General features: G+C 38.2%; 1 protein-coding gene and 2 non-coding genes across 6 annotated transcripts in view; all 3 read right to left on the bottom strand.

Annotated features, from left to right (window-relative positions):
• Positions 1-325: 325 nt before the first annotated feature.
• Positions 326-398, bottom strand: trnak-cuu. The gene has a single exon. It is a non-coding gene; the product is annotated as a tRNA-Lys (tRNA).
• A 199-nt stretch (positions 399-597) lies between these two features.
• On the bottom strand, positions 598-670 carry trnam-cau. Its single transcript has one exon. It is a non-coding gene; the product is annotated as a tRNA-Met (tRNA).
• Positions 671-3,306: 2,636 nt separating this feature from the next.
• LOC107095379 (N-chimaerin) overlaps positions 3,307-8,745 on the bottom strand; it is a 27,354-nt gene continuing 21,915 nt past the window's right edge. For all 4 annotated transcript variants that reach the window (XM_015391442.1, XM_015391441.1, XM_015391443.1 and 1 more), the window contains 6 exons: positions 8,387-8,471; positions 7,583-7,756; positions 6,398-6,475; positions 6,180-6,317; positions 5,976-6,081; positions 3,307-4,322 (listed from right to left, as the gene is read on the bottom strand). In XM_015391442.1, coding sequence (XP_015246928.1) covers positions 4,151-4,322; positions 5,976-6,081; positions 6,180-6,317; positions 6,398-6,475; positions 7,583-7,756; positions 8,387-8,471 — 753 coding nt within the window. In that variant the 3' untranslated portion in view covers positions 3,307-4,150. The remainder of the gene's footprint in view (positions 4,323-5,975; positions 6,082-6,179; positions 6,318-6,397; positions 6,476-7,582; positions 7,757-8,386; positions 8,472-8,745) is intronic.

Raw genomic sequence — 8,745 nt, forward strand, 5'->3', positions numbered from 1 at the left:
AGTGTAATCGCTTCCTCAATGAGAAAAAGGAGCAGTGCATGAACCGAACGAAACACACGCGAACCGAACCGAGACAACGGTTTTCATAAATCGTCCCATCCCTAATATATATATATATATATATATATATACTTTCATATTGCATTATGTGTTATTGCATAGTTGGGGTCAATTTTAAGTATTTGACATTTATTTATATGAGCCCTATTAGCTACAGAAATATAGATTTAACCAAACATAAATAAAAAAGCAAGCAATACATTGTTGTGTTATTCAGGGATACATAAATGCATTATATCAATGTATATAAATAAAAAATACTATGCGCCCAACGTGGGGCTCGAACCCACGACCCTGAGATTAAGAGTCTCATGCTCTACCGACTGAGCTAGCCGGGCTGTGCACTACAATTACGTATTTCCGTTTAAAAATGCAGACAACTACACCAAAAACTGTCAACGGGGTTTAATAATCATCGACACTGCTTGAATCCTGTTCATATGTAATAATAGCTCACGCATAAAGGCCAATCTTTGAAATCGTTTTTGAAACGGAACAATAATCGGGAAAAAAAATCATATCTAATAAAAAAAATTCTGCCCCGTGTGAGGCTCGAACTCACGACCTTCAGATTATGAGACTGACGCGCTGCCTACTGCGCCAACGAGGCCTGAGAAGAAAGAAAAAACAGGTCATCATATCACGACGCCTCCGCTAAATATCAATTTTCTTGTAGCGATAAAAACATCCTTGACGTCAGCCTCAAACACTAGATTCAAATACTGGAATTCTATGAGTTGATAGACAAAAAGCACATTTCAGCCTTTACGCTGGTTGCTACACGAAAGAAAAAGATAAAGACAAAAAAGCGTGCCCTACGAGGAAATATGAGCAACTCCTTCATCTGAATCTTACTTTCTTTAATTTAATTTGTCCACTTGGTGGCAGTAGGGAACACTAAAATCTAAAACCACGGCTTCTCCGTTTTGCTTATTCTTTGCCTTCGCAATGACAGTTAAACACACGAATAATATTATAAACCATTTTAAAGGTATCTTAATACTTTGTTTCACCTGCACAAATTATATCAAAGTAAATGTAACTGACCTTTCCTCCAGCCGCTGGGCCTCAAAACTCCGTCCACCAATGAAGGGCGACTCTGTCCCAATTTTTAGCCAAATAATACAAGTGTGACTTCAGGTCCATCTTTAACTTGTAGCATTATTTAAAAGTGATTCCACTCGAAAAAAGTCGGTCAACATCTTTGGTTATCCTTTTTCGCATAGAGAATAACTATTAGCTAACTTCAAGAGTTGCTAAGGGGAGTAAAACACCTTAGTTCAGATGGCAGCCTTCTCGTTCCTCTTCTTAGGTTCCCTTTCTTTAAAAACGTTAAAAAAAAAAAAAAGAACGAAATTCCATCCTTAATTGTCAAACAATAACTTTAAAACGTGACAAGAAGAAGCTATCTATATATTAAAATCCAACCCGGGTTGACGACGAAGAAAAAAAACATGGCTGCCGGCACGCGCCTTAATTTAGCGAACCGAATCACCTTAGCTGGTATCAAAGCGCGTGCAAGGTGACACCCTCGGCCTATTAAAAAACATAATAATAAAAACACATTTTAATTTAGATAAATTGAACAAAAAAGACATCAAATTTTTTTATTATATTATATTTTAACATAACATTTTTTTAAATGTTTTTCTTCTGTATAGAACAAGTCCTAAACTGACTTAACAATGAGACAATGATTGTATAGATGCGTTATTAACACATTAATCAAACACGAGGTTTTCCACCAACTTTTAATCAATACCCTTAAAGGCAGCACTCTAAAAAGCCGACTTCCTTTATTAAAAATACATCACATTCAGATCCTGACATGAAAGCTTTATTTAATAATTTAATTACAACATGCATAAACCATATAGAAAATACTTTACAGCAATGACAATAAAAAAAAAGACATCTTATAAGCTAAAAAAAGCAGGTTCCATAGGTCTCAGAGGGATAATCAGATCATAGTATTTAGGTTTGACGATGTAAGGGGAAATAATTAATAATTAACATAAAACATTGTGATATTTCCCACCAACTACATCCAACTAGGCTGCTTTGCTCTTTAGTTCTTTAAGTTGTTATCAATTCAATTAACAGCCCCTCCCCCGACAAAAGTGGGGGTAAAAACAATAAAAAAAAAAAAGTAAAAAGGGAAAATAGAAAAAAATAATAAAAGCCTTCAAGTGGCATGTTAGTTTTATGCGAAAACTCATTCTTATTACAAACATTATGAACCGTGCTGGACCGGTAGGACAGAACTAGCTGGATCAAACCTTCGTCACTGCTGGATATGTTTGATCCCTTGATCAAACTAACAAGCTAAATTTCAGTCGGGGTGAGAAGCTCAGGCTAATTTATCATTAAAAAAATAATAATAAAAAAAACTTTAAGTCAAATGACTTGATTAAAGTTTTTTGTTTTGTTTTTCTTTCTGGTGCAAAAAAAAAAAAGAACCCATGAACATGTGGCCCAGGAATGGTGGGATGACAGTAACAGGAGGCTCAAAGGTTTCTTTAAAAGGCTGCCTTGTAGTTAAAGTTCAGCTTACGGTGAAAATGTCAAATTAAAACAGAAAAGGTTGAAATAACGGATGGTGCTCATTCATCTTGCTGTCTACTTCTGCTTCTTCCCTAGAGAAGACGAAAATAAACATACTGCCTTCATAGTACAGACAGAACACAGACGTGACCGTCTCCTTGTCTTATTGGTAAGAATACAAAAAAAATATATATATGCTGCAGTTTCGAAAGAAAAAAAAGTAAAGGGAATTTTTAATGGTGCCATTGTAGATGAAAGAAAAAAAAGGATTCAAATTTTCCTCCAGTAAAAATTAACAATTTGAAGTTTAATTAGCAATTTTTAAAAGTTGTACATTTTTCCCAAAAAAGGAATACCTATTTTTTTTTTATGTATTTTACATCAAAAGTATAAATATCCTAAAAAAATAAAAACATTCAACACTTAAATAACTGAAAATTCGGAAATTTGCAACAAAAATAATGAAAAACTGTTTTCTAAGATTTTAAATCACATATTTCTGAAAATTTAGCAAATTTCTCACTATGCAATATCAGGAAAATTCTGCCTTTTTCATGGAAATGTATTACTTTGTGATAATATTTTATATTCTTTTTAAAAGTTTTTTTTTGTGTGTGTCAGAAATGTACTTTTTTTTTTTTTCTTTTATCCACAATAGTCTAATACTCCATTACAGAGACAGTTGGTTATTTCTTTCTTTTTACTCGTCTTGGAACTAAATCTGTTATTTTTCCACTGAATAGTGCCTTATTATATTAAAATCACATTTGCAAATTCTTTCTTGTTTGTTTCCTGGATCTGAAGATTGAGGTTTGAAAAAAAAAAAAGCAAGACACGAATAAAAAGAACAGTAGTGGTGCACATGTTAACACATCAGGATTGTAATCACCTGGAGAACCAGACCTAGAATGAGCCTGTTTGACATCAGCGAATTAAACTTGGATAATTTCTCACCTAATTAAAATGAGGCACAATTTAAAGGGCAAATAAACAGACTTTCCATCAACATAAGATTGAATCCAACAGGCATCACCACTACAGAGAAAAAAATTAACAATTTCCTGATTTCTTACTAACCGTCCAAAAATGGCCCAATCGTACAGGAATGATCTTGTGGCACAGTTTAATTTGGAAGTCCCCTCTGTGAAGCCTATCTTGGTTGGTCTGTTTGCAAGAGAAATTATCAGAAAAACTAAAGAAAATTGAGCTAACACTTTCAAGGCATCCGTTTCAAAACAAAAACAACTAAAGAATAAGTCCCAGTGTTTCCCCGCCGCGCGGTTTTTCATTCTTACCCAACAAGGCTCAGAGTTTCAGCTGTCACATGCTTATCATCTTCAAGTTTGCTGATTGTAAAAGATTACATAAAAATACGGAAAAACACCCAACATTCCATCCTGGACTTCATCCAAAGCCTCTAATTTTCTTTCTAAATAAAACCCCTCCTTCGCTTCTTTTCTTCATCGCTAAATCTCAAGTCTCCTTCATCTTGTCGGCTGTTTCCGGAGCCTCCTCCGACTGGGGGGCTGGTTTTGGTCCGTTTCTCTCAGAACAGAACGTCTTCATTGGTAATGAGTGTTTCCACCACCAGCCTCTGGTATCGGATGTCATTGAGTGCTGTCATGGCGTCCAGTTCGGGTGCCCTCATCAGCGTCGGGCCGAAGACTATCCCCAGGTTTTCGCTGGGCATGAGGTTTTCTTTCTCGTAATCGGTGACCCTGGATGGAGAAACAGGAGCCAACATTTAACAGCTAGAAAGTATAACCTAACTCTAACCTTACAGGTTTCCACATTTCTCCTCCTCTAGTCGAGAGTTTGACTAGAGGACGCAAAAAGAGAAAAAGCTGCCTGAGGAGGAGCATTCAGGATGAAAGACCTGTTCTCCTTCTTCATTTGCATTGATATTAGACTGCTAAGATAAGTATTTTTCCTTTTGTACAAAAGTTTTTTTTAGGAACTTAATGCTAGCTAGTATCTAAGCTACACATCATCGAGCAACGAAACAGAAGACACCACCTGATCAGACATATTTTCAGTTCTCTGATGTAGGTTTTAAACTCGAGGGCTGAATGTGGTGTCATCTTTAAAGGCAACTTTTAACCCTATAATGCCAAATGTATCATATTTGATACATACGGTTTCTGAAATGTTTTGCATCTGACACCTTTTGCATTATTTAATGGTAAAAACTTTGCTCAAAATCCTATTGTACACAATCAGATATACCTGATAACAGAGGGCAGAAGGCTACACAAAAAATAATCTTGACTTATCGCATAGTAATAAATTATTAATATCAAAAATGTATTTCTGTTTTTTCTTTTTACATATTTTGTTAAAAGGCCAAATAAGGACTTCAAACCAAAAAAAAAAATTCTGTTTTTTTTTATTCTTGGATCGGGCTTTAAAGGGTTAAATCTGCGGGTATATAGGAAAAATGCAGTAATGCCAGAGGCCTTCAGGAGGCGCTACAGCTGGAACTTATAGCTCTAGCAACCCTAGCATCTAAACGTATACTGTGCAACTTTAACTTTAATTTATCTTTTTCAACTGTAGGCCTATTGGACTTTCGCTCTTCCGGTTATTCAGAGAAGTCATGCTTCCCTTAATTCCAATACGTCTTTCTAAAACAGTAAATACACCCGGTGCATAAAAGCGTGTAAGGTCAGAAAAGCGCAATTTTGAAAACTGATATTTACGCCAAAAGCTGAAGACAATGCTCCACAGCAACGGGTTTAGCAACGGAGCTCTGAGCAAAGATGAGCATTCGTGACTGTACTATCTGTGAAAGTTATAAAGTAACTTACGATCACCTAAAAAACTGCATCTTCACCAATCTGATGAGAAATCAAACATGTATTTTGTTAGCATGTCAAAACTACCAGCATCTGCTGGTTGGGCCGTAATAACTGTAGGCGTTGGGTATTATCTTGCAGAAAAAGCACCAAATAGCAGACCCACTTTGGCCTGAAGTGAACTACGAAACTGTTCCCGTTTCTTCCTAGCTCAAACTGAAGTATATAGACATCTGAAATTTGAAATTCATCCTAAATTAGCAATGGCGTTGCGTATCTACGTGCAAATAATGCCGTTGAACGAGCATATTACGCATCCGGTGTAAATCATTTTACTGATTAAAGCGGAAAGCTGCGCTTACATTGTGTTATGCATCCGGTGTATTTACTGCTAAAGCCAATAAAGCAGGACCAAACCATCGCACCACCAACGTGTTTGGATGGAAAGCCAAACAAGGCTCTTAATCTGGCTCAATCTGAAGCTTTTAGAAATCATCTTTCTAGACATTGAATGTCCAGATTATTTGTACATTAATCTTATGCCAAATCCATTGGCCAACAGATGATGGTTCGGACCTCTTGAGGTGAGCCATGAGGTATCTCAGCGTCTCAATGTGGGCTGGCGGCAGCAGCTTCAGGGCCTCATGGAGGGATTCCAGTCTTTTTTCTGGGTCTGTAATCTCTATGACGACACACACAAACCAAAACCATTGAATACAGAATGAAAGAAAACGGCGGACCCTTAGCCATAACCGTAGTTCAAAGAGGGAAAAGACCCACTTGCTGTCTCTATGAAGCGTGGGTAGGCGTCGTACGTGATGAGGGGAATAGGCAGCTCTCTGAAGTACAGCTTGAGGGCACCGGTGATGATGTTGATGTCCTCGTAAGCGTTCGACGAAATGTCCGCCTTTTCCCCATCTGTGGATGGGAGATCGTTCAGTTTCATTAAGCTAACGATAGAAGACTGTAGTCCGGGAACCACAGGGGGCCACACTCACCTCTGTCGAAGGCTAGCTTCACATCCTCGATCAGCTCACTGAAGCCGGATATTCTGTACAGACCCTCAGACTGAAGACCTGGACAATTATATTAACGTAATTACATTTTATAAAGTTAAAGGTATAGTGAAGGATGTTCTTTTTTCTAAGTATTAAAGGTATAGAGGATGATCTTTTATGTGGGTCATCTAAATAAGTGGTCCTCCTAATTGTCAATCATGATATCGTGATATGTTTACGTAAGGCCGTCCTCGTCCCCATTTAGCACTTTCACACGTATATCTGTAGTGAGCTACGGTTTCAGCCAGTCACTGAAAATGGCAGAGGGTCATAATAGAAAAGGTGTCTACGAATTGTATGAGAAGAAAGGCCTCACAAGAGGCCGATATATCCCAGAATGCTTTGCGCAGAGAGCTCTCCTCGCAAAGCATTATGGGATTTGCTGTCAAAGTAGCCCGCTGTCGCCATAGGCTGTCGCTACCTGACAATGGCAACTGAAGATGGCACAGGCGCAGTGGCGGAGGATTTACCTGACCAACGGGGAGTAAAAAATAGTGATCATCTTCCTGAACCTTAACTTAACTATGTTCATTATAAAGTCCACTATATAGTCCCCGCTTTATATACTGATTGAGGGATTTAGGGTTTAGGGCGGACGACACCGTAAGCTTGTATGAGCTATAAGATCAACAACTTTTAGACAGAGCATGCACAAAGAGAAATGGGCTTGTGCATGCTCTCGCACGCATTTAATAGGCATTCCCTCTTGAAACCGGGTACAGGGTTGTGCATGTGCAGTTTTTTTTTAAGCGGAGAGGGCTGATCTTCTCAAAAATTTGCGAAAAAATCCTCCAAAATACCTTTAAATTAAAATCTAAGGTAATAAAATGGAACAAAGAAAGTAAAGGATGAAGATAAATTACAGAGGAACATAAAGAACTGATTGGAAGGAACTAGAAAAGGGAAACTGTTGAATTTGTGTTTAAATACATAAAGTTTTCTCATCAGTCAGAGCTGATGTCATTAGTGAGAAAAAGAACAGCTCAAAACAGACCGGCTGGCACTAGATATCTTCTCTTGATTCTATAATCAGCGAGAGGCTGGCTGACGCACGCAGCAGCTCTGTGGGTGTTTTTCTCTCTACGTTACATAATTTCCAACCCACTCCTATCCCATTCGTCTCACCTCTGGCTTCGATTTCCTGTATGCACATGTCGACCACCATCGGCCTCTTGGCATTGTGGGCTTTGACCAGCGTGGTCAGGTCGCAGCTGTAGACTTTCTTGACGTGTCGAAGGTCCGGCTGGCAGTCGTTGGGAACCACTTTGGAGCACTGCTTGTGAACGTTCAGCCCACAGTCTAAACAGACGGAGGAAACAAAGACGTCGTCTTACATCCGTTTATGTCAGGTCTTACTTTTCGCCCGGTGACACCAAACGGTTCCTGACATGTTGAATGTGACGGGCTCTTTTTATGACAAAGGTTAAACAAATTATGTCAACCTCCTCTTCTTTAGTTAGATTTCAATGTAAAAATAAATGACTGACTGTGAATCTATGGCAGAAGTTTCTACAAATCTTTAAAAAAATCTCTGGATGGATAGATGCATGATCAGTAGATAGATGGCCCACAGTAATCACTCCCATCTCTCCACTCTTCCTACACTTGTCTTGTGGTTCAAACTCTTCCCTCCTGTAAAGTTTCAGCCTCTTTCCACCATGAGTCAGAAGCCTTTCTGATATCTCACATAATAACAGCAGGACTGAAGTGTGGGAGTAGGAGAGGGACCCACACAGAGACAGGCTGTTCTTTAAACCGGACAGTGTTCAGAAAACCTGTTATATAAAAGCAGATGAGTCAAATGCAAACCACCTTAGTTCAGCTGGATTAAAAGGGGCTGGGGTCAAGCATCCAATAATAGGGTTAGAATTGGATTCCATTTTCCAGCAATGATTAACAATAAATAAAATATTTTGTAGATATATTTACCTGCACATTTCACACCCTGAGCGATCAAACCCCACATGAAGTTGGCACAATATTCACACCAGTGAGGACCTCTGAACGTGTGAACCTGCAAGGAAGAACAAATTAACAGAAAATTACTTAAAAGGAGAAAATATGGACTGATGTAAGGTAAAATTAAACTTGATGAGCTCTGCGTTGATGAGAAAGGGGGAGGAAAAAATGCCACAGAAAAGGTCAAGTAACAGTAGATGACCAGATGTTATCTTTAAAATAGGCAATCAGGAGCAAACTGAAAGGACTGATGGGAAAAACATGGGAGACATGAAAGGAAGGAGAGGTTGTCTAGTGCTGGTAGCAATGAAATAATACAGATGGAAAAA

Source organism: Cyprinodon variegatus, unplaced genomic scaffold (assembly GCF_000732505.1).
Source record: "Cyprinodon variegatus isolate N-32 unplaced genomic scaffold, C_variegatus-1.0 Scaffold541, whole genome shotgun sequence".
Classification (NCBI taxonomy): domain Eukaryota; kingdom Metazoa; phylum Chordata; class Actinopteri; order Cyprinodontiformes; family Cyprinodontidae; genus Cyprinodon; species Cyprinodon variegatus.